Raw genomic sequence first — 26,306 nt, 5'->3', positions numbered from 1 at the left:
GGTTTGTTGTTTCCTCGTTTCCTGTGCTTTTGTTGTGATATACCATTCTTCGCGATTAAGGTGTGGTATATTGTCACTAGCAGGGCATCATAAATCGATCAGATATCCCACGAAGAGTAGTTATTGGTTGTTTTCGTCGTTCAATATACCGCCGTATAGTAATGAAGAGGCCAAGTAAGATTTCACTTTGATTGTTAAAGGGATGATATTAAGGTATTATTTTAAACTAGATTACCAACTCATGCTAAGGAGTGAGGAGTTGGGTGTGAATGTTCTTCACTAGACTGGGATAAAGAAGGTCGTTCTCACAACAAAGTCCCTCTGCATGACAAAATGGACACCTTGTTTCTGCACTCAGTGTGGTGCCTGGACGAGGAGTATGTAGGTTGCCCTCGATTTATTGCCGTTTCCTCCATGTTGGTTAGTCGAAGAGGGATGTCTTGATCGGTTTATGTTCACGATGGTTCATTTCCAGGTGAAGATGCTTTGGTAAGGTTGCTCCGGAGTTTCATAGCCAGTACTGAGAATTAAGAATACATAATGTTGGTGTGATAGGTTTGACTCTCGTCATCCAGCCTGGTCATTGCATGTTGGACTCTGTACCCAATTAGGACTTACTTCACTGCTACTAATCTTTGTATATCGTAGACTTCATAGGTGGACCAAGATTCACACTAAAAATAGCCTATAGATTTCGTTTTTACAAGAAACCAATATAGGACAAGCATAGACATTATTTACCTTCACAGGAATACATTTTTTCAGCAAAGTGGGTGTTTAGTAACAGCACATTTTAAACATTGCAATGTTGGCATATAGAATTGTTGTATGTTATGATCATCTAATTAATATAGACTGCAAATATATCAAACAAAGAAAAGAATAATTTAGTATGCAATTCAGTTTACTTACTGCCACAGCCTCCGTCTTCATGTCATCATTGCTGTCGGGCGCAGTTAAGTCTATCAGTACAGGGCATACTTTGGTTTCAATATCATGCCTTTCAATAAGTTCCTGCTCCAGCAGCACTAATAATGCTGCCTGACTTGTCTTTCTGACCTAGAGATGAAATAGTGTGCAATTATGAGAAAGTGGGGATAACAGCAATGCATAAACTCAAATAAATGTCAGACTGGTGTAGAAATATGCAACAAGGAGCTTGTTTCAGTTCCATGAAAACCATAACGCGGACCGAACACTGCTTGTGCAAAAAGTCTTACTTTGAATCAACAAAATGATCCACTTTAAATACCTGCACCAAATCTACCAAACCAATCGTGAACTACGCACATGCTTCCCTAAAGCGAAACATCTGCGTTGATATGGTGGTGAAGTTGCCGAATTCAGACACTTGGCGTGGGTAGTTCCATGGATATAACAATTTTGATGAGATGAGGCTATTGGTTATATTTAGAGAAATGTAAATGGAGAATGTCAGTTTTCTGACAAAGTTGTCTAGAGGGAGGATAGCAATGTGCTGAGGCAAAGGAATGGCACCATCTTAGAACACGTAGTTAGCAGATCTTATATATGGTGATATTAATTATAATGCTTATTGTTCACTGATCCCTCCACAGTCTTGCAACAGTTACAGGTAAGTAACTTGTTCCCTCTCCAGCATGGGGTCTGACATAGATTCACATGCTCATGAATAAATACATAGCAGTACACACATGCACAACCACAGGAGTTGGCAAGGCTCAACATAAGCATCTCTTACCTCCTCACCACGCTCACCTTCAAGTGACAATTTGTGCTCCCTGGAATCCCCGTCAACCCAGTAGAATTTCGTGAAGGTGTGCGTTGACCTACACGCAGCAGCCCCGCACATGTCCAGCAGATGTCCAGCAGGGGCACACCAGACAGGAATGCCATTGTAGCAGCGATTGCCCTGGTGGAATAGGCTCTCGGACATCCAGGCAGCGGTCGGTTTGCCAACCAGTGACAGTGGGTAATACAGCCAGAGCCATCTGGAAATGGAAAACTTGGACAGGGCCTTCCCATGGTTCACAGGACCAAAGTTCATTAAGAGCTGGGAAGTCTTCCGGAAACTCTTAGTGCGGGCCACATAAAACTTCAGCGCTCTAGCCACAACCAGCGAGTGCAAAGTCCTTTCAGCCGGCGACAAAGGTGTCAGAAAAAACACAGGCAACACGAAGGGCTTGTTTAGATGAAAGTCTGATGGCACCTTGGGCATGAAGGAGGGATGCGTCCGCAGCAGCACCACCCTCGTCTTGTGGAAAGTCAGATAAGGTGGTTTACAGGAGAGGGCCTGGATCTCACCCACCTGTCGTGCAGAGGTGATGGCCACAAGAACAGCTGTTTTCCACAACAGAAACTGGAGTGGAACAGAATACATAGGCGCAAACAGGGGTCCCTAGTACCACATTGAGCTTCCATGCCGGGGCCAGTGCATTCATCTGCGGGAACGAGCAGAATAGTCCCTTGACAAATTCCTTGACCAACCAGTGCGACCGCAAGGAGGGTCGTCCTGGGGATCTGGTTTAGCGAAAGATGGCCGCCAGATGAACCTTGATGGAGGCGTGAGAAAGCCCCGATTTGGCCAACGACAGCAAATATGGACGCACCTGAGGGGCTTTTACCCTCAGAGGGTCAATTTTCTGAGAACAGCACCAAATAGCTAATCTCTTCCACTTGAGTCCATAGCATTTCAAAGTAGACGATGCTCTAGCATTGGCGAGAACTTCCTTGCAGTCCGCCGGGAGATCATAGCCACGAATTCTAGCGCTGCATGAGCCAAGCCTTCAGGTTCAGGGACCCTGGGGAGAAGATCCACGACCACTGGCAGCTTGACTTGTGGGGATGCTGACATGCCGAGAAGGTTCGGGTACCAGATCTACCTGGGCCACGCCAGGGCGACGAGGATCATCCAGCATTGGTCCGTCTAAGTTGACTGATCACTCGAAGTAACAGCAGCAACAGAAGGAACTTATACAGAAAGAGGCCTTCCCAAGGGAATGAGAATGCGTCCCCCATGCTCCCCTGCTGGCAAACCTCCGGCACTTGGTGTTTGTCGCCGTCACAAACAAGTCGGTCTGGGGATTGCCCCAATTTAGGAACAGGTTCTCCACTAGGTCCTGCTGAAGTTCCCACTTGTGGCAAGAGCGAAGCTCCCTGCTCTGAGAGTCCGTGACCGTGTTCTTTACTCCTGCCAGATGAAACGGGATGAGGAACATCCTCTGGGCGACAGCCCAGTGCCATAAGTCCTGCGCCTCCTTGCAGAGTGCTGAGAATCTGGTGCCCCCCAGTTTCCTGATGTAAAACATTGTAGTGGTATTGTCTGTGAAGACCCGCACCACCCTGCCCTTGAGGGACAGCAGGAACGATTTGAGGGCCAAAAACACTGCCCGTAGCTCCAGAACGTTGAAGTGCAAAGCCTTCTCCTCCGGCAGACATAGGCCTATTGCATGAAGACTTTCGGTGTGGGCGCCCCATCCTCCCATGGAAGCATACGTCATACATCGCCTCCGGTCAGATGTGAGCGCACGCCCCACCACCTTATTGCCCGACGGAACCCCTCGTCAAGCGCAATCTTGTTCTGGAAGCTTCCGGACACCTGAATCCAGTGGACGGCGAGGAACGCCTGCAGAGGGCGCATCCGTAACCTGCAGAGTTGGATGAGATAAATGCATGATGACATGCCAAGCAGAGACTTGATGGCCCTCAACATTGCGATCTTCAGAGCTAGCAGCCCCTGCACCTTGCCAAGGATGACCGCTACTCTCTCCTCCGATGGTGACGCCAGGCATGACTGTTGAGCCGGGATCCAAGTAACAGCGAGTCCTGCAGTGGAATGACAGGACTTCGCATAATTCACTGAGAAAACTAGATCCATTAGTAGGTGGACGGTCCTCGCCGGGTGGTCGACGGCGATGTCCCTTGAACTGGGCCGGATGAGCCAGTCATCCAAGTACAGGTAGACGTGAATCCATTGCAGTTGTAGATGGGCCGCCACCGGTGCCAGGCAATTGGTGAAGACTCTGGGCGCCGAATTCAGCCCGAAGAGAAGCGCCTTGAATTGGTAATGCTTCCCCTGAATGACAAAGCACAGAAACTTGTGGTGTCCCTTGTGAATGGGGATGTGGAAACACATATCCTCCAGATCTAATGACAGAAAGTCTCCCTCTTGTAGCTGCCCAAGCACGTGTTGAAGAGTGATCATTCAGAACTTCTGGGACTTTATATATTTGTTTAGTCGTCGCAGGTCGAGAATGGGCCTCCAGCCCACGGTCTTCTTTCGCACAAGGAGGTACCTTGAATACACTTGAGCCCGGAGTCTTTTTGGAACTAGCTCTATCACCCCCTTCTTTAGCATGGCCTGAACCTCCAGCAGCAGCTGAGGGGCGTGGTTTTCCAGTCGGGCCACCGGTGGTATTTGTGGACACTTCTGTTGAAACTCTAGAGTGTGCCCGTGGGCAAGAGCGTCAAGCACCCAACAGTCTGTGGAGATGGTCTTCCACACACTGAGGAAGTTCGCCAGCTGGCCTCCCACCAGGGTGCAGGAGTGGGGGCTCGACGTCCCGGCCGGTTCATTCTTGCTTGGAGGTCGACGGGTCGCCTTGGGGTCCCTGGTGACGACGGCATCCTCCTCGGAAGACCTTGGAGGGCACATGTTGGTTTCCAGGGCAGACGAGCGGGGGGTTGGTGGTAAGAAGAGGAGCCCACGCCGTAACCCTTCGAAGATCGGGGAGACTTGCCTCCTGGGAACAGAAAGGACAGCTGTCGTTGCTGTAGCGTGCCCAGGGCACGTGCCATCTCTGCGTCTGCCTCGATGGCCTGTAGAGACTCATCTACAGCCTTCCCGAAAAGATTGTCTCAGTCAAAGGGCATGTCCAAAACCCTTGTCTGGACCCTCCTGTCGAAAGTTGGTGGCCTTGAGCCAGCCACGGCGGCAAAGGCAAACACGTTGCCCATTTGGTGGGAGCCTGCATCCTCCTTGTCCGTGGCCACCGTGATGGTGTGGTTTTACGCCACCTCGCCCTCTTGAAGAATCTCCAATGCCTCTGCCCTCTTATCGTCAGGGAGGAAGTCCAGCAGAGGTGCGAGGTTGAACCACAGCTCCCGGTCATAGCGTGCTACGATAGCGAGGGCGGTGGCGGCCTTGATGGTCGTCACTGCAGAGGAGATTACCCGCCTCCCCATTGCATCAGATTTCTTCCCCACGCTGTCCCGAGGGGTGGATGCTGCCGAAGACATAGAGCCTGACGACTTCTTCTTGGCTGCTGCAGAATTCGCTGAATCCGGCGACAGTTGGGCCCGCAAGCACTTAGGCACAGAGACCAGCACCCTGTACTTCTGCTCTAAGCGATCCCTCTTCGCCGGGGTCATAGACTGGTTCTTCATAAGCACCAGTCCTTCATCCCAAATGTCATCCAAGAGGGGGACTGAAAAGATGGTCTTCCTCTTCGCCTTGCGGCGCTGGTATAAGGAGACTTCCTTCTCCTCTGAAACGAGCTGCAAGACCTCCGATGCTCTGGAGATAATCGCATGGAACAAACCTATCTCGTCCGGCCGAGACTATCTGGGTCAGAGACGACAGGAGGTCCCCCATCCCGGCGTCATCCGTGCCTGTCGTAGTCGCTCTGTCCGACACCGTCTCATCCGTGGGGGATAGGAGGCAGCAGGTGCCTCTTCCTTTTCTTGGATGGAGGTTGCCCCGCAGCAGAGTGGTCGGCACTGGCACCGCTGGGAGAGCGGGTGGCGTCACCACCAGCATTCTCTTCTCCATCTCAGATATAAGTGTATGAAGGGTAGAGAGAATGTCCATTGAAAGATCTCTAGGTGACGGCTGTGGTGCAGGGACCGGCAGCTAGGGCGTAGGAGAAGAGCCAAAGCCTTCGTCGTCCTGAGGCCTTCCGTCGACCTCCTCGTTGGTATCTCCGTCGTCTCCCTCGTCGAAGGACTCGACTCCAACGTTTTTTCGTCACCACCCTCCTCCTGGATGGTCTGAAGGTAGACTAGCTCCTCCTCCTCAGCCGAGGAGATATCCGTGCCCTGGAGGACTTAAACACCCCCCCCCCCTCTTCACGTCCAGAGGGGACGGTCTCGAGGGAAATGACCAGTATCTTCTTCTCCGGGGTCTTCTCAATGGGCTGGAATGAAGACTCCCTCCTGCCAGAGAGGGACAATCTTGCTGTCGGAGGGGCGCCCTGCGGGTCCGCCCCCACAGCCTTCGGAAGGGCCGCCACCACCACCTCGATGGAAGGGGCCGCCTTCGTCTGTTGCACCTGGGCCTTCACGGTCAGGCCAGCCTTGACCTGCTTGGCCTTCATGGTCCCCCAGACACCTTACCTACTGGGCCTTCTCTTTAGGGGCCAGCTCGGAGGCCTGGTCAACTTTGGCCTTCTCCGTCCACGGTAGGCCGGACACCATACCCAGTTTGGTCTTCTCCTTGGACACCTTCAGCTTGCTCGGGTGATCGGACTTCCTCTTGGATGAAGATCCAGAGCATTGACTGGAGGCCGATGCCGCCAATGATGTTGAATGCGCCCTGGCTGACGAGGAGCCTGCCGCAACAGTGCTCCCGACGGTAGCAGAGTCGCAGTGCTTGGCCTTTTGTTGGACCCCTGCAGGAGGAGTGCCCTAAAAGGAGTTAGAAGCCTGCTCAGCTTTCCCGGCACCAGGAGAGGCATGCCCCTGGGAACCACCCGGGGCAGAGGCCTTGGCCTGAATCCACTCTCCTAGCCACTTAAACCGATCCTTCATCGTGCGAGTCGAGAGTTCACAGCAAAACGCACAATCTTCCTCCTTGTGCGTCGGGTGCAGGCAGTACAGGCACTGGGAAGGTTTGTCATCCATAAAAAAATTCTGCAAACCGCAGTCGGCAAAGCTTGAAAGGAGAGGGGGAATCAGCCTTCTGCTCCGACATGATCCACACAGTGTAGGCCTGAGGAATCTTCTGGAAGCTTCCACAAAGAAACTTGACGAAATCCGCCCTGGAGGGGTGCTGAAGAATCCGAAAAATGGGTCCCCGTTAATCGGAAAGTTGATTGATGGAGCAGACAGGCTCGATTGACCGAAAAATAGAGTAAAACTCTTCCAAAAAAGCGAAGATCGCAGTAAAAGTTAGAGAACTAAGCACGAGAACGTCCAACATTTGAACGTGTGGTAAAAATATGAAGATAGCTGCCAGAGGAGGGGCTTAGGTAGAGGGCAGTCATTGGCTGGGGGCAGTATGACCCAGAGCTTAGTGATTGGTTGTTAGGGGAAAGACCGTTCAGAAATGAAACACTGATTTTTTCCTTTTACTGAGGATTCCCAGCCTGACGACGGGGAATATTCATGAGCATGTGAATCCATGCCAGACCCCATGCTAGAGAAACTACACTACAATGAAAACCTGTTCAATTAAAATAGATATTCATAAATCTAGATTTAGCTTTAGAAAACACAATTATTGATGTAATAGGCTGATATGTGTGTGTAGTGTTGTGACCAAGGACAGGGTGTGGTTAACTTATTCATTTTTATAGGGCTACCATTTGATGCTTCCTACCTTGCTGACCATTTGCTATTCTCCATATTTCTTTTTTTACAGTATTTTTATAAATTTTCGTCATTGACAATACCAGATTTAAATTAACCATCAAAAATAACGAGTAGAAACCTAACCCTCCCCCCCCCACCCACCACCGATCCAGTTCAAGCCTCTGATCGAGGTGTAGCCTATATCCAATATGCAAAGGGTATGCAGGCATAGACCCTTTCTGTAGTCCTCATGCAAAAAGGCCATCACTTCCTCCAGTCTGTTACAAACTTCCCTTGTGCACCCCGTAATGTGTAAGACATCCATTCTAGCACTGTGAAATGCCAGACTTTCAGGAACCAGTCATGCGCCGTAGGTGGGTCCTTCACCTTCCATTTCTGTGCAATGACCAACAGCACTGAGAGTGACAGGATCACATATGCTTTCTTGGTAGGTTTTGCCCACTCGTTCCAACCAGGTTTGTGCAGGCCCAATATCCCCTCCCTCGGCCCTCTATGGATGTTTGTTCGAAAAAGTGCTGATCTATTTCTTTCCAATAGGCTTGCAGTTTACTGCACCCCCACCAAATGTGGAGCCAATCCCCTACCCCTCCACAGTCCCGCCAGAACATCGCAGTCGAATTGGGGTAGATCTTTTTCAGGTTTGAAGGGGTGTAATGCCACTGCGTCATTAGGCTGTACCAGAATTCCCTAATCTGTATTGCCTGGGTGAGTTTTGGGATATCGTGCCAGAGTCCCTCCCAGTCTTCCTCCATGATAGGTTCCCCAAGTATCTCCTCCTAAGCCCTTGTGTAACTAGTGCAATTAGTGATTGTGGTATGGTTCGCATCTAGGCTTATTTTGTAAATGTTGGATATTAGGCATTTGTCCTCGGGGGTCTGTTGTAAGACATTTTTCGAATGGGGTTAGGGATCTGGTTGCCCCCGCACTTATCTTGGGATCCATTAGACAGTGGCGAAGTTGAAGTTATTGCATTCTGTTTCTGCTAAACCCAATTCCTCCCTGCATCGAGGGAATGATTTTATGTGTGGGCCTTGAAACATATCCCCGATTTTGGACTAGCCTGCTTCCTTCCATTTCCTGAACGCACCCTCAAGAATACGTGGATTGAATTGGGGGTTACCCGTGATGAGCCAATCTTTAATAACTCTAATTTGGGCGGACTTGTATTATGCACAAAGATCTGGCATGCATAGCCCTCCTTACTTGGTCGACAACTGGAGTGTTTTCATCGCTACCCAGCGGGGCTTCTACTTCCATATGTATGTGCTGATAGGTTTATATATGGCGCTGAAAAACGTTTCCAGCACCACGATCTGGACCATATTTTTAACGTGGTTTGGAAAATAGATGATTACCAAAGAGAATTTTTGTCACCGATTATTTCCAGAAAATACACTTCATTGTGCTACAGGGGGTAAAACTCTTTAAAATATATACAAGTGGTCTCTGTCCAGGACTTCCAACACACAAAGGTGTGCATTATGTGCGATTCCACAGGGGTATCACAGGTGATTAAACAGAAGTACAGCACACAGCCACTCCCCTCCTGCCACAGCACCCTAAAACCAGAAAACAAGAAAAACAGCTCCCGAAGTAGTCTTGCCATCCATATACCATACATAATGAAGCACTGACAGTGCATGTAGAAGTAATAGTTCAAATTATTTGAAAGCTTAACACAAGCAAGTATATTATTGATGGATACCAAGTGAATCGTCTATTTTCTTCAGGAGGTGGTAATGCTTTAGAAACGTTCAAATTACTGCTGTAATTCAATGTGCGTTTTAGGAGGCACTCACATGCATTGTGAAGTTAAATGTACTAGATTTACACCAAAGTGTTGCCAATGTTTGCCCGCCACTGCTGTGCAAGTTTACATCAATTTAAAAATTGTGACAGAAGTTAAGTTTTATGAGGGAAGCAGAACATATGTGGAATATGTCAAATACATTATCAGTGCAAATTAAGGTCCTACACAAAGAAAGGAGCACGAAAAGGCTACTCACCTTTCCTCCATACTCTAGATACATCCCAAGAAACAGGGAAGGAACCAGAGGCTGCTGCATAGTCTAGTGTTAAGGCCTGCAGATTCCAAAGGGTCTCTGTACACATGTGGTTCTGACCAAAGCTTCCTCTGTGGCCTTTCAGAGACATGTGTCCTGGGTGGTCATCACTAGAGCCGCCACTTGGGCCTTGACCTCTGCTTTCTCCTGCACTACTCCGTTGGACTCCAGTTCTCGAGCGGATGCTCTGTTTGGTTTAGACCGTATTCTGTTTTTAGAACTCCACATTGCAGCATATGGTTGTTGTAATTTCAAAGTTGGCACAAGAAAATGTTTCAATATAATGTGCTCCTGCCTAAGGAGACAGACCTCTACCCCTTAGGAGCATGTATTGTGTGGTTTATCCAGAGTATAGATGGCATATGGTTCTTGAGTATATGATAAGCCACTTATATCATTGTTATAATGAATGTGATAAACCTATCACAATCCCAACACCTAGGAATAAGACGAGATTTCTTTATCCTCTGATCTAGTGGAACAAATTAGACAAGCCCCTGAAATACAAAACCGTAAGTCCTCCATAATGACATTTCAAATTGTGGCCTGCTGGTTACACAAAGGTAGTGGCCAGGCAATCCATTTGGTAATGTTAAGGCTGCATTTGCTAACATGTTCATGTTCCCTTTATGTTATGTTAAAGGATATTTATAAGCGCACTTTCACCACCCGAGTGATCCCCTGACGCTCTGGCGGATCTGAAAAGCAAGAGGGCAAGTAAGTTACAAAGGAGTGTGGGAGCCTCTCTACTGATAACCAACATGGGTCAAATATCCTGTTCTTTGGAATTTGTTACAGTCAGGAGGGTCTACAACCACGTTTTAGCTCACTGCAACCTCCACAGAGGAGAAATATTCATTTGCATATCAGTCTTTGTCCCCACCCATAAGGGAGTCCAGCACCAAAATGCTAGACTAACCTCCCCTGAACAAGAGTACCATCAGCAACCTCAGACACGTGTTTCGGCCTAGTCGGGCCTCATCAGTGAGGTGAAGCTGAGCCTCTCTAAGGCACAGTGAGCAAGGGGTCCATGTCTGGATTACCCTGGCTTACTCTGTGGGTCGTGGGTGTTGCTTATTCATTTCTGTCTGGTTCAGAGTTGAAGAGCCAGGTTTTTAGGAGATTTCATTTCTGGTAGGGCTCTCTATGGGCATGGGTGCACCTACGTCCCCCTCCCATTCGGGGTCTCTACTTCCCTGCACTTTGTCATGGTCTGGCCTAGTCCCTCATCTTGCCATTGGAGTGTTCATTCTGTGGGGTATGGGTGTTGCTCATTCACATTTTTTTAAAAACAATTTTTATTGATTTTTACACATAAACATAACATACTATTAAACATCACACAATACACATACTATAACATGGTTACTTCCCCACACCCCCGTCAACTCCCCCCACCCATCTCAGGCCTATACTGCACATCTCATAGCCCTTCCCAGCTCTTTGCTTCCTTTTATCTAGCTACAGTTGAGTCGTGCAACGGTATTTCTACCGGGTCTTGGGTATAATGCTCAGAGGCCATCAGGTCTGCTATTAGTCGTCTCCACACCTCTACCGCTCTTTCCCCTTGTTCCTCATCCCTGTTGGACGCTTCTTGGCACACTGTGGTTTCTGCATTAGCCCGCTTTAACAAGTCCCTCCACCATACATGTACCTTAGGTTTTGTTTGTGCTTTCCACCCCATCGCTATTTTCTGTTTCGCTAAGATATACACCAGGTCTTTGAGCTTGCTCACATGTTTTAGCTTGTTTAGGCCTCGGGAAGCCACCCAACAGGCAAGCCCTTGGAGAACCCACATCCAAGGTAATTTCTGGATTTGCCAACAATTGGGCCATCTCCCCCCAAAATCTCCACACATGCCCAAAACATATGTACCAAATTTACATCCACCTCCCCACATTTCTGGCACGACTGAATACCTGCCTGGTGAAACCGGACTATCTTGTTTGGGGTCAGGTATGCTCTATGAGTCACATAATTGAATCTGAAGTTGTGCATTCCGCGACACGTTTTTGCAATACCTTTTCGCTCTACTACACATCCCATCTGACAGTGGTTCCCCCCCAGATCTGCTTCCCACTTCTGTCTAATCTGATCCACCTCCTCTCCAACTTTAGACATTAAGAGCGCGTATATACGCAAAACGTCATGTCCTCCTTCCAATGCATTGTAAAATGAAAATCAACTCATTCGGCTGTAAGGGTGTGTCGGATTGCGGCCATCTCTGTTTTAGGCTCCTCAAAAGTCGGGCGTGTGTGCTGTACTGCCCATGGTGCACTCCTGTGTCTACCACCCGCTCTTCAAATTCTTTGGGCTTCCCTTCATTTAATACATCTCCCACCATCGCTACTCCCATGGGTTCCCAACTCTGCCGCACATTCCGCCTAATCTTTTCATTAAACCCCTTCTAGCGTAACTAATGGTATCTGCGGAGACTACGAACCCGCGTTTCCCATCAGCTAGCGCTCGCTGCACCGCATAGTGCACCCAAGGCGCATCAGGAGGTGCTCACTGGTTTTGTACGAATGAGGCAGCCATATAACTTTGTTTAAAAAGAACAGAACGACTGGCCACCAGGGGGCGCACAGATAAGTATGCTCTGTGCGTGAGCTCCGCTACCACGGCCCCCAAAGTGGACTGAGCCCCCACCTAAGGCCCCCCCGTGGTAAAAACAGACTCGCTGCTGTCGGAAGGTCCCCCCCCCATATGGTGAAAATCCGGAGCAAAAACAGTGGAAGACTCGCCCAGAAATCGCCCCGTGAAGCCGAGTCACCATACGGGCACGGAGACGACTGGCGGGCCCTCAAGCGACAACGAGCGGCGACCAGCAGAGGAACTGGAGTAGGCCCCGCGGCGGAGAACCCGGAAGCGGAGGGCACTGCCCGCAGTGAACGGGCGCCCCTCCACCACGAAGGAGCAGCGTTGTGAGGGGAAGCTGGAGACAGGACCGACCTGAAGGTGGGTGATACGCGGTGCGGGGTGCTGAGAATCCTGCCCCTCAGCACCGCGGAGAGCTGGAATAGCTTACACCCCAACGAAACTGGGCACGTAGGGTGAAACCTACCCCCGACAAACCTGAGAGACAGTCTCACGGGAAAAGGACGGGGCGGACACCGTATCATACGGCCTCCGTACACAAGAAGAGACCCGGGGCGGGTGATAAACTGTGCCCCACCGCGACCCCCAGCCCGTAGGTGCGCTGCGGACGAGGACACGACCAGGAACACCCATTACACCCGGTCCCGTATTGAATCACAGGGGGCCAAGCACTGGTCCCACCATCAGAGGGACAAAGCCTACGACCGAGGGGAAAGGCCTCAGCGGAGGAAATAATCACTCCGGACTGAAACAGATTGAAGAACGTATCGTGGTACTGGGGGATGGTCCGCTGTGCCCTCTCAGCGACGCCACCTGCATCTACCCTGCGGGCACATCCCCCCACATCGCATAAAAAGACGGCTCCCCGGCTGTACCCCAGACGACCCACGTGCTCCAGTGAATCTGCTACACTCCGAGCATAATCACAGCCGCACCAGGATCTCACGACCCCCAACGAGCCAAGCAAGACCACTGATACTGAAGTACAGAGGGTTGGGCCCCCGATTTAGGGGCGTGTGCCTCCTCTGGAATCTGGCAATCCAAATTCCCCAAGCAACACCACAGTACCTTGGGAAAACCAATGGACATAAAGGACAAACTGGCTACATACTCCTACGTCCCGACTTCTACCGAGAACCTGGACTCTACGATGGCGAACCAGAGATCCTCAGTGAGTGAGTCCGCGGCTACCAAAGGGGACATCGCTGCTCTCCTGGGAGAAATTAAAAATATGGGGGCCAGTATTGGCTCCAAAATTGACAAAATCACCCAAAGACTGGACACCATGGAAGAAAGGTTGGACGGAGTTGAGAACAATCAGACATCAATAGATACCTTGGAGGCACAATTGGACCAGCGGATGACTGAACTGGAGCAACGTGAAGAAAGCTTCAAACTTAAGCTCGATGACTTGGAAAATCGGGAGAGACGGAACAACCTGAGAATCTTCGGTATTCCGGAACGACAGGGGGAAACAGAGAGTGACCTGAGGAATGCCCTCCATGATATCATCAAGCTCTTACTTGCCGATGAAGAGGTTGACGAACCAAAGACAGAAAGAATACACAGAGCCGGCGGCCCTCCAGGAGGACCTAGATCGGTCCTGGCTCGATTTCACTGCTTTCAGGACAAGATGAGAATCCTAGAGAAAGCAAGAAGCAGTGACTCAATTACATTCCAAGGATCCCAAGTCACGATATATCAAGACCTATCCACTATGACCTTGGCACTCAGACGCATGTGTGGCCCCCTCACCAAACATCTGAAGGAAAAGAATATAAGGTACAGATGGGGATACCCCTTCTCCCTATCCTTTGACTATAACGGGAACAAAACCAAGTTGAGCTCGGAAGGAGAGATTAAAGCGTGTATTTCGGATCTCCTTGGTCCAAACATGGAAGAAGATGGTCGAGAGGACCAACGCCGGGAGGAAAGAAGATGGCGCATACAGGGGCCCAGAAGAAAACGAGTCAAGGGTTCAAGAAAATTTCGGAGAGGTAACACCCCTCCAGGGGGTGAGAACTGATGAATCGCAATACTGGTAAAATGGCACACATATGATTATACTAGTTCATGACCCGAACTGCCCAAGGATCTAGGAGCCCTGACGAGATTTGGGCCATGTAAACGGAGGGGGGGGCGATCGGGGGCTCAGTCAAAACAAAGATGTTAATGTGGTCTTGGGGACGTGAAGTAACGGTCCCCAAGGGTGGTTCGATGCCGGATCCACGTCTCCACTGGGACCTGCACGAACGCCGTCAAGTTGGGTGGGGTGGGGGGGGGGGGGGGGGGGGTTGGGCGGACGACAAACGAACAGAATATGAGGCGACAGCGACAACACAAAGGATGGCTCAAGAATCTAAGAGTCTTTATCTAGGATACACCTACTCAATGCAGGTCACAAATTTGCGACTGATATACTTTGAAAATGACGCCAGTTGAAGAGCAGAAAGACAGGGAGTCCCTTCGGATAGGAACACTTAATGTGAAAGGCCTCAATTCACCAACCAAGAGATCACTGGTGGCAAGGGAATTCCGTAGATCCCAAATTGACATCCTCCTTCTACAAGAGACGAAGTTCGCTAAGGGAGAAGAGAGGGGGATATTAGGGAAAAAAGGAGGAAAGGAATTCTGGGGCTCTGGCCCACTTAGGAAGGGGGGAGTCGGAATCTTGGTCAAAAATGGAATTAACTTTGAAGTTGAAAAGACTTGGTCAGATGTGAGTGGGCGTGCCCTCCTGATATCCGGGAGGATCGCAAAGGTCAGAGTGACAGTGGCAGTAATATACTCTCCCAACACGGGACAGTCCAAATTTCTAGAGAAGACAATACCCAAAATAATGTTAGAAGCATCAGGCCAGGTTGTCCTCGGAGGGGATTTTAATCTGTGGGCAGACCCGACCAAAGACTGGGAACCAGGTAACCCTGAGGCAAAAAACCAACCGAGAAGTGATTACACGGGTCTCCCTGACATTATGGAGATATATGATCTGCAAGATGCATGGAGAACTAAACACCCGCATGATAGAGGTTACACATTTTACTCCAATCCACACAAAACCTTTACCCGGATCGACTATTTGTATCTCACCAAGGACCTCCTCGAATCCACGATGTCGTCAGAAATCATCCCGATAACGTGGTCAGACCATGATATGGTCCTGTCAGACATAAAATGGGCAGACTTGCCTGTTCCAGGAGGAAAGTGGCGCTGTAACGAAAGCCTGTGGAAGGACGCAGTATTTAAAATTGAAATGGCGACTGAAATTGAGGAATACCTTAAACTGAATAACAATGGAGAAGTCTCCAAGCAAACAGTATGGGAGGCGGGTAAAGCCACTTGGAGAGGTATCCTAATACGTGAAGGATATACCAAGAAAAGGGAAAGGAGGATCATCGAGCATAGGCTTCGGTCTGAAATACGCAAACTGGAAAGCGAGGATAGGGGACACCTAGGAGCAGATTGTGACAATATTAAAATAGCGCAACGTAAAAGGGAAGAACTGCGATTACTGGAACACGAGCAAATCGTACGCAAACTTCGATCTCTCAAACAAAAATTCTATGAGAAAGGAGACAAAGCTGACGCATTACTGGCAGCCAGATTAAGAAAACAAAGAGCGGAACGAAAAGTGAAAGAGATAATTGAAGAAAACTGAGACCCCCCCTATCCCCCTCACCATACCGGAGAGCTTCGCCAGCTTCTATGAGCACCTGTACACCTCAGAAGTGACCCCAGGCCAATTAGACACAGATCACTATCTCTCCCTGGTAGACATGCCCAAAATTTCACGCTCCGAAGCTGAACTGTTGGAATCCCCGATATCTGAACCCGAGGTCCTGGAAGCGATTAAGAGACTCACCGTAGGCAAATCCCCTGGTGAGGACGGGTATACCGCAGGGTTTTATAAAACCTTCAGCGCTCAACTTACACCATTCCTGACCGAACTCTTCAATGAGATACTAGAAACAGGGACAGCTCCCGACTCTTTCATGAAGGCCCTTATAACAGTAATCCCGAAAGAAGGAAGGAACCCCAAACATTGTAGCTCATACCGCCCAATTTCTCTACTTAATTTAGATGCCAAAATCTACACCAGGGTGCTAGCTGCTCGGCTAGAGGTACTAACCCCCCACCTGATACACAATGACCAAGTCGGGTTTATAATGGGTAGGCAAGGAGCCGATACCATGCGCAAAACTCTCCATCTCATTCACTCATCACCAGAGCTACCAGGTAACCCTGCCCTATTGTCGATAGACGCAGAAAAGGCCTTCGACAGAGTGGAGTGGGGGTTTTTGTGGGCAGTCCTTAGCAAAGTAGGAATAGGGCCGAGATTTAGGAAGGGTATACAAGCTGTATATACATCCCCCAAAGCGTCTATTTCAGTCAACGGGGATTACTCCAGGTGGTTCGGACTAGGACGAGGTACTAGACAAGGATGTCCCCTCTCTGCGATTCTTTTCGCGCTCTCCCTGGAACCCCTAGCCCAAAATATACGAGCCAGCTCCAGAATAGAAGGCATGCGATTGGGGGCCAGGGAATACAAGATAGCGCTCTATGCAGATGATATACTCCTACACATCACTAACCCTTCTACATCCGTCCCACATGCTCTCCAACTAATAGAAGAATATGGCCAACTCTCTGGGTTCAAAGTGAATAAGTCTAAATCAATATTATTCCCTTTGCAAGGTACACATGAAGAAAACGAAACTAAGTACTCTCCCCTTGGCCTCAGACTCGAACATTCAGTTCTTAAATACTTAGGCATCCAGATCACTAAAAATTTGGCGGATTTATATGACGCAAACTCCCCCCCCCCCTCCTCCGTAATTTTTCGGCTGATCTGCAAAGATGGGACAAGCTCACAATCTCGTGGTTAGGGCGGATTAACGCCATTAAAATGGTATGCCTTCCCCGTTTCCTGTACCCTTTCCAGATGTTGCCTATCGAATTACCAGATGAGTTCTTCACAGAGGCCAAAAGACTCATGTTGAGATTCCTCTGGCAGGGGAAGAAGGCGAGAATCAGATATGACACCCTAACGCTCCCAAAAGACAGAGGAGGAGTAAGCCTGCCCGACCTGCGAGGATACTATAAAGCCGCACAACTACGTGTCCTCATCCCACACTTGCGTGACCACAACCACCTCCAGTGGATCCACATGGACAACCACTTTTTCTCCCCAGCCACAGTATCAGAATGGTTATGGACCCCCCGTAAGAGAATCCAGCGGAAAATCAAAGACCATCCAATACTAAGTACCTTATGGAAAATCTGGCAACCAGGCAAAGCGATGAACAAGATCACCACCTGGCCGTCCCCACTGAGCCATTTATGGTCCCCTGGTATGAACGACCAAATACCCGACGTAGGTAGATACCAGTCCTGGTATGAGGCGGGCCTCGAAATAGTAGGGCAACTTCTGAAAAAAGACACTTTCATATCTCTCCCGGATCTAACTGAAGCCCTAGGAATAAGCCCACTATCCACTTTCCAATACATCCAGATAAAAGGAGTCCTCACGAAACCTGCATGGAAGGAAAAACTCCAGAGAGATCTCACCCCGTTCGAACGAATCCTGGACTCCAAATCTGAACAAAAGGGTCTGATATCCCTGATGTACAGGGAACTCATCGAAGCAGGCAATGGATCCACGGAACATCTCAGAAGCCGATGGGGAAGAGACTTGGGAGAAGAGATAAACCCTGAGCAATGGGAACTGATGTGTAAAGCAGCATCCAATACATCCCTCTCTAGCCAATACAAGGCACATGCCATCAAACTCCTACATCGCTGGCAATACGACCCACTCAAGTTGTCCCGGATGTTCCAGACACTGAGCCCAAGATGCTGGCGAGACTGTGGAGAGACAGCCGACTACTGGCACATGTGGTGGACCTGCCCACACATAAAGGTCTTTTGGGAAGAAGTCCTAACGTGGATCAAAGACATAGATGGTATACAAAGAGATACGGACCCACACCTGATTCTCTTTGGACTAGAGAGAGACGAGGACGGATGGACTAGACTCAGAGGTCTTGCCCCACAGTTACTCCTCGCGGCCCGAGCGCTACTTGTAATAAAATGGAAATCCAGAACAATCCCAAGTAAGAAAGAATGGATCTGCCTAACCACCAACATCTACACGATGGAGACGATCACTGCTTCACTACATAATAAAGCGCCACAATGCGAGACCCTATGGTCGGAATTCCGAAGTAAACATCTTTCCGAGATAACGGACTCCCAATCAGATAATGATACTGGACCCCGATTTAAAACAAAACCTGATGGCCTTCATTGAGAAACGGTGTTGACCCTAGAACCAGAAATCTATCCACTATGGTTATATTGACGGAGAAAAATGACGCCGCTAAGATGCACGCCCTATTGGGGGGAGGGGGGTGGGAGGGTACGGGTTATGTTACTTTCTTTGTTACAACCAAGGAACGGACTTGAATATAGTAACGATCTACTGAAGGAAATATTCTAATGCTGTTTCTTAAAATGTAACCAAACGCCAATAATGCTGTAACAGGCGATATGTTTCATCTGTTTTTCTTTTTGTTGCATCAAAACCAATAAAACCAAATTTAAAAAAAAAAAAAAAAAAAAAAAAGAACAGAACACCTACCATCCGTAGCAGCCTCGATTCCGGTGTTTGTTCATCCGACAGCCATTTGGCCACAAATTGTAGCTAGCTAGCCAAAAAATATACCTCAAAATTGGGCAGTTTTATTCCCCCTTGTTCATATGAATTCTGGAGCTTCCACAACGTCACCTTATTCCTTGAATTATGCCATATGAAGCTCCTGCATATGCTATGTAGTTTCCTGAAAAACATTTTGGGAATCGCGTATGGGACACTGGCAAAATAATGTAGAAGTCTCGGCAGCACCACCATCTTCAGTAATGCTGCGCGCCACATCGATGTTGTGTCTATGTTCCTCTTTGGGGTTCTGATACATGTCCACCCCCAAGTACCTAAATGTTTCTAACTCCCATTTTAATTGGCAACACCGGTAGTGTGTGTGTATGGGTTTTCCTCTGTTCTCCCTCAGGGGGTACAGACTATTTCTGGGGGTTAACTTATTCCGGACAGTATGGCATATCGTGCCATCACATCTAGAACATACTGTAAATTCTCTTCTGGGTATTGCAGGTACAAGAGCATGTCATCTGCATATAACGAGATCAGATGGCTTCCTCCGGTGTATTTATACCCACCTCTCCAAACTCTGTTCTTAAATAAACTGCTAATGGTTCTAAAGCTAGTATGAAGAGCATCGGGGACCATGGACACCCTTGTCTCGTGCTTTTACTCGGTTGCCATTGCTCCAAGACAGTGGAGGCCCCTCCTGACTCGCTATCGATGCATTATACAGTAACTGCACCCACTTTATGTATGTGGGCCCCATGCCGAAGTTATTTAGAACCGCCAGCACCCAGGGCCACTTGACTGAGTCTAATGCTTTCAAAGCATCAAGGCACACCACCGCTACCTCGTGTCCCCCTATTGGTATGATTTATTATATGTAGCAGCCTTGTCAGGTTGTTGGTAATATTCCTGTGTGGGACGTATCCTGTCTGATCCGGGTGGATGAGCTTACCCATCACTGATCTTAGCCTCATTGCCATAACTGCGGTAAGGATCTTCCCATCTTGGTTCAGCAATGACAGGGGTCTGTACGATCCACATTCTGTATCTGGCTTATTAGGTTTGAGGTGGGGGATAACAATCGATTCCCTCAAGGACCCCGGTAATGTACAGTTTTCTAGCGCCTCGTTTAAAATTGCTAGCAGTGGGGGAAGGATATCAGCCTTAAATTCTTTATAAAATTCACTTGGGAGTCCATCCGCTCATGGGACTTTATTAGTAGGTAAATCCCTAATCACATTTTCTAGTTCCTCAATCGTGATGGGCATCTCCAAACTATCTCTCTCCTTTGCTTAATTTAGAGAAATTAATCTCTGTCAGCGCTTCTTATATGTCCACCTCCACTCCTTCCGTGGATTCACTATGCAGGTGCTTATAATACTCCTAAAACCCTCATTAACTTCTTCCTGGGTTTCTCACAATTTCCCATCTGTCCCATTCACTGCTCGGATTGGCTATCGCGCAGTCTCACTTTTATATAACCAGGCCAGCAGTCTGCCAGGTTTGTCTCCTTCTGCATGCTGTTGCTCTATGTATTTCTTGTAGCTTAGGTTACTTAACCTTTCCCAATGTTCTCTACACTTGCGTTGAAGGCAGGACACTTCCTCAGCCTCCTCAAGCGATCCATTACCAGCCCGCATTATAGATTCCAATTTATTTTCTGCCTTTTGTAAATCTTGCGATATTACCTCCTGCAACCCCTTAGATTTGGCCATCGCTGCTCCTCTGACCACCACCTTGAAAGCCTCCAAAAGCGTCCCGGCTAAATCTATACTGCCGGTATTGTACTTAAAATATTCGTTTAGGTTCCAGGCGGAGTGTTCTGGTCAGCTGGTAAATGGTTATTTTCCTTTCTAAGAATTTTGATCCTTGGTCGTGGATTGCTCTGCACACTGTTTTGAATGTAATTAGTTATTGGACTGGCAGCCAATGTAGTATCTTTAGCGCTGGAGTCAAGTGGTCCCTTTGTGAGAGTTTGAGGAGAACTCTGGCTGCTGCATTCTGTATATGTTGCAGTTTCTTCAGTAGATCTGGCATTCTGAGTTATAGGCTGTTGGCGTAGTCTATCCTGGACATGATGAAGGAGATGATTGCCAGTGTTTTGTGCATAAAGGAGAGGAATGGTAGAATCTTTTTGATAGTGTACAGGTGGAAGAAACATTTCTAGATTATTGTGTTTACTTGTGGTTCTAGGGTTAGCTCGTGGTCCATTAGGATTCCAAGGTTGTCAACAATTTTGGATGGCGTGGGTGCGGTTCCTAGTTCTGTTGGCCATGGGATGTACTGGTTGCTTCCTTGGTTCTTGGATATAATCATGATTTCAGTGTTGCTTGTGTTGACTTTGAGGCTGTTTGTGTTCAGCCATTCGTAGAGTTCTTTGAGATAGTCTAAGACCATCTATCAGCGTTGTGTTCTCCTCTTGTTCATCTTCGATTTTGTAGATAATTAAGGTGTCATCTGTGTAGTTGTAGCAGGTGAGGCGTGCCTTTTTTTAAATCAGATCTCTTTATTAATTTTACAGTAACAGACATAACAAACATAGGTACATTGAGGCATGATATCAGTCTCCCGAGGAGAACATAAGAGCGATATCATGATTAGCCAGTTGATGCCAGTGGGTGACAGTATACCACTGTAACAGTCCAGTATTGAAACAATGCAGACAACCATACTCCCTCGGCCTCTCCCCCACCTATCTACCCAATTATCTTAAAAAAAAATATGGGAGTTGCCCCTCGATCTGTACACCAGCCTCTCCAGGGACGAACTTCGGTCCACTTCTGCCGTCCATTGGCTCAGTCTCGACGCTCCAAAGAGCCCCAGGATGCTGCAATCAGTCTCTTAGTGAGCCAGAAAAGGTTTTTCATGTTTTGTCAATGTAGCGTCCACCCAAATCTCCAACAGAGCCAATTTCGGTTCTAGCGGCACCAGAGTACGCACTGTAGTAGACACCTTTACGCATACATTTCCCCCAGAAAACCTAGATCTGTGCACAGCCCCACAGTATGTGATAGAAGGTGCCACCCTTCCCATCACATCTGACACAAGCATAACTCCCAAAAACGCCACCTGGCCAATGCGGTACAAGAGTAGTATACCCGGTGGAGTATCTTCAATTGTATGAGTCGCAATCTAGCCACGATTCCCACTTCCCTTGGAAACATTAAGGCTTCTATCCACCCTTCTGGGTCAAACCGCCCCACATGAAGTTCCCAACTCTCCCTTAAGCGGTTCAGTTCCTTAGTGCCAAAGGCCGTGATCACCTTCTATAGTGTGGCTGTTACCTTAGAAGGAATGCCTGCTGAAAACAGGTTAGCCTCCAAGGGTGAGCTCTTTGGGATTTCGTCCAGAGAAGGAAACAGAGCATCGATGGTGTGCGCTATTTCCGTGTGTCGAAACCTTTCCTCTGCTGTGTTTTGCTTTTCCGACACGTGTAAAGACCTCAGAATTACCCACCCTATTACACGGACTAAACGTTCTTGGACTCAGGAAGGCAAGAACGTACAATTAGACCGGTAATCAGAAAATAATTTGCTCTTTACAGGTCCTTTATTCATATTCCATAACATTGCATAAAAGTGAAATAAATGCAACTAGTTATACATAGATACAAAGATAAACACAACAAGTATACATCACTGTTCCGGCAATCGTAGGATAAAGCTTCATCTCAGCCACAGCAATACCACCCAGTCCCGAGGAAGGTAGGCAGAAAGATATTTCGTTAACTAACGTGGTCTGGAGCAGAGCGTCTTCCCTTTCAGTGAGACTTCATCACCCGGGGTTCCAATTCTCAGTCACCTCATTGGGATACTTCTCTTAAGGGGGTCGAATCCCCACCCTTCATAAGTTACTGACTGCCCCCAGCCAAAGGACAGACAGCAAGTATTAGATGCAAGAGTGGAAAAATCCAGACAGTGGAAAAACCCAGCTTGTCTCTTGCGCTCTCGTTCCCAGCATAGGTTATCAATGTACCTACACATCTGACTCCCCTCTCGGCTCGTCCTTGAGCGAATAATGCGAAATAAGGAACAAGTTACTTACCTGTAACTGTTGTTCTCCAGCATGGGTCTGGCATGGATTCACATGCTCATGAATATTCCCCGTCGTCAGGCTGGGAATCCTCGGTAAAGAAAAAACCAGTATCAGTTTCGTTTCTGATCTGTCTTTCGTAGTAATAACCAATCACTGGTCTCTGCGTCATACTGACCACAGCCAATGACTGCCCTCTACCTAAGCACCGCCTCTGGCAGCCATCTTCAGATTTGGAAGCACGTGAAGTGGCAGTATGACCAAGTGAAGAGCCGCAGAGGGGTAGGCGGGAGGGTTCGCATGTGAATCCATGCCAGACTCATGCTGGAGAACAACAGTTACAGGTAAGTAACTTGTTCCTTCTCCAGCATGGGGTCTGGCATGGATTCACATGCTCATGAATAAAGAATACATAGCAGTACACACATGCACAACCACGGGAGGTGGCAAAGGCTCAACATTAAGCATTGCATCAAACTCAACACTAAGCATCTTACCTCCTCACCAGGCTCACCTCAGGCGAACAGGTTGCGCAGCACTGCTTGGCCGACCCTGGACTCCTCCCTGGAATCCCGATCGACGCAGTAGAACTTCGTGAAGGTGTGCGTCGACCTCCACGTAGCAGCCCTGCATATGTCCAGCAGGGGCACACCAGAAAGGAACGCCGTGGTAGCTGCGATCGCTCTGGTGGAATGGGCTCTCGGACGGCCAGGCAGCGGTCGGTTTGCCAACCGATGACAGTACATGATACAGCCGGAGAGCCATCTGGAAATGGAAGCCTTTGAGAGAGCCTTCCCCTGATTGACAGGTCCAAAATTCACAAAGAGTTGTGACGTCTTCCGAAAACACTTCGTGCGGTCCACGTAGAACTTCAGCGCTCTAGCCACATCCAGCGAGTGCAAAGTCCTCTCAGCCGGCGACGAAGGCGACGGGAAGAATACAGGCAACACCAAGGGTTCGTTGAGGTGGAAGTCCGACGGTACCTTGGGCATGAAGGAGGGGTGCGTCCTGAGCACTACCCTCGTGTCGTGAAAAGTCAAGTACGGGGCCTTGCAGGAAAGGGCATGGATCTCTCCCACCCGTCGTGCGGAGGTGATGGCCACAAGAAACGCTGTTTTCCACGACAGAAACTTCAACGGGGCCGAGTGCAGAGGCTCGAACGGAGGTCCCATGAGCTTGGTCAGCACCACGTTGAGCTCCCACGCCGGGGCCGGAGCCTTCACCGGCGGGAACGATCTGAACAGTCCCTTCATGAACTCTTTCACCAGACGATGAGACCACAAGGACGTCCGCCCCGTGGTTCTGGTGTATCGGGAGATCGCAGCAAGATGAATCTTGATGGACGCGTGTGCCAGTCCAGCTTTGGCCAGCGTCAGCAGGTACGGCAGTACTTGGGGAGCCGTAATCCGTAGAGGGTTAATCTTCTGTGCGTGGCACCAGACAGAGAACCTCTTCCATTTGTGTCCGTAGCATTTAAGAGTCGAGGACGCCCTGGCCTTTGCAAGAACCTCTCTGCAGTCGGCCGGTATGTCGTATCCTCCAAACTCTAGCGCTGCAGGAGCCAGGCCTGCAAGTTCAGCGATTTCGGGTCGTGGTGGAGGATGGCGCCTCCTTCCCTGGAGAGCAGATCCGCGTCCACCGGCAGCTTGATTGGCGGGGACGCTGACAAGTCCAGAAGGTCCGGGAACCATATCTGCCTCGGCCACGCAGGTGCGACGAGGATCATCCTGTACAGTGACCTCTTGAGCTGGTTGACGAGCCGGATTAGCAGTGGCAAAGGAGGGAACGCGTAGAGGAACAGGCCCTCCCAGGGGAACGAGAAAGCATCGCCCATGCTCCTCGCCTGGGGAAACCTGCTGGCGAACCTCCGGCACTTGGAGTTCGTCGCCGTCGCGAACAGGTCGATCTGGGGTGTGCCCCACCGTCGGAAGAGGCGATCCACTAGATCCTGCCGTAGTTCCCACTCGTGGCACGAGCGCAGCTCCCTGCTGAGTGAGTCGGCGATGGTGTTTTTTATCCCTGGGGCGACTGCCCAATGCCACAGGTCCTGCGCCTCCTTGGACAGTGCTGGGGACCTGGTTCCGCCCTGTTTCCTGGTGTAAAACATGGTGGTGGTGTCGTCGGCGAAGATCCTCACCATCTTGCCCTTGAGGGACGGAAGGAAGGACCTGAGGGCCCAAAACACTGCACGGAGCTCCAGGACGTTGATATGTAGGGATTTCTCTGTCGGGAGCCAAAGGCCTCTTGCGTGCACATTTTCGGTGTGCGCTCCCCACCCTTCCAGGGAGGCATCCGTGGTCACTGTCTCCTGGTGGGCTGGGGTCTGGAAGTCCATGCCCGCCGTCAGATGCGCGCGGGTGCCCCACCACCGGATCGCTCGTCGGAAACTCTCGTCGAGTGTGATCCTTTCCTCGAAGCTGCCCGTCGTTTGGATCAGGCGCGCGTCCAGGAACTCCTGCAACGGGCGCATCCGGAGCCTGCACATGGGAATGAGGTAGATGCAGGAAGACATCATTCCGAGGAGGGACTTGATGGACCTCACCTTGGCTGCGTCGGCCACCAACATCCGCTGCACCTTGCCCAGGATGGTCCTGGTCCTCTCCTCCGACGGGGAGGCCCGAAGGGACACTGTGTTGAGCCTCGCTCCCAGAAACAGAGTGTCTTGCGCGGGTACCAGGTGGGATTTGGCGTAGTTCACGGAGAATCCCAGGTCCGTGAGAAGTTGGACGGTCCTTGCCGTGTGAACCACGGCGAGCTCCCTTGTCTTGGCTCGGATGAGCCAGTCGTCCAGGTAGGGGTTGACGTGGATCCCTTCGCGGCGCAGCTGAGCCGCCACCGGTGCGAGGCACTTGGTGAACACCCTGGGTGCCGACCGTAGACCGAAGGGGAGGGCTTTGAACTGGTAATGACGCCCTTGGACCACAAACCTGAGGAATTTTCGGTGCCCCTTCAAGATGGGAATATGGAAGTAGGCATCCTCCAAATCCAACGACGACAGGAAGTCTCCTTCCTCCAGCTGACCCAGGACGTGCTGGAGGGTGACCATCCGGAACTTTTGCGCCTTGATGAACTTGTTCAGACGTCGCAGGTCCAGGATGGGGCGCCATCCCCCCGTCTTCTTCTTCACGAGGAAGTATCTCGAGTAGACTCCGGAGCCCCGAAGCCTCTTTGGGACGAGTTCGATGGCGCCCTTCTTGAGCATCGCCTTCACCTCCAGGAGAAGTTGAGGGACGTGAAGTTCTTTCCTGGCCACGGGGGGGGGGACGCGCGGACACTTTCTTTGAAACTCGAGCGCGTGGCCCCGGGCCAAGGCGTCCAGCACCCAACGGTCGGTGGAGATGGACTCCCACACGCTGACGAAGCTCGCCAGCCGGCCTCCCACCGGGGTGCTTCGGTGGGGGCCCGACCCCCCCGGCCGGTTCAATCCTGCTTCGACGAGG

The 26,306-nt window shown here is 49.7% G+C and overlaps 1 protein-coding gene across 10 annotated transcripts in view; it reads right to left on the bottom strand.

The window, feature by feature from the left end:
- The window catches only part of PPP4R1 (protein phosphatase 4 regulatory subunit 1), a 1,265,416-nt gene that overhangs the window by 947,243 nt on the left and 291,867 nt on the right, over window positions 1-26,306 (bottom strand). For all 10 annotated transcript variants that reach the window (XM_069613385.1, XM_069613380.1, XM_069613382.1 and 7 more), the window contains one exon: window positions 913-1,059. In XM_069613385.1, coding sequence (XP_069469486.1) covers window positions 913-1,059 — 147 coding nt within the window. The remainder of the gene's footprint in view (window positions 1-912; window positions 1,060-26,306) is intronic.

This window comes from Ambystoma mexicanum, chromosome 5p (assembly GCF_040938575.1).
Source record: "Ambystoma mexicanum isolate Mex_15411 chromosome 5p, UKY_AmexF1_1, whole genome shotgun sequence".
In the NCBI taxonomy this organism is placed as follows: Eukaryota; Metazoa; Chordata; class Amphibia; order Caudata; family Ambystomatidae; genus Ambystoma; species Ambystoma mexicanum.
This window is presented reverse-complemented; position numbering and strand designations above follow the sequence as displayed.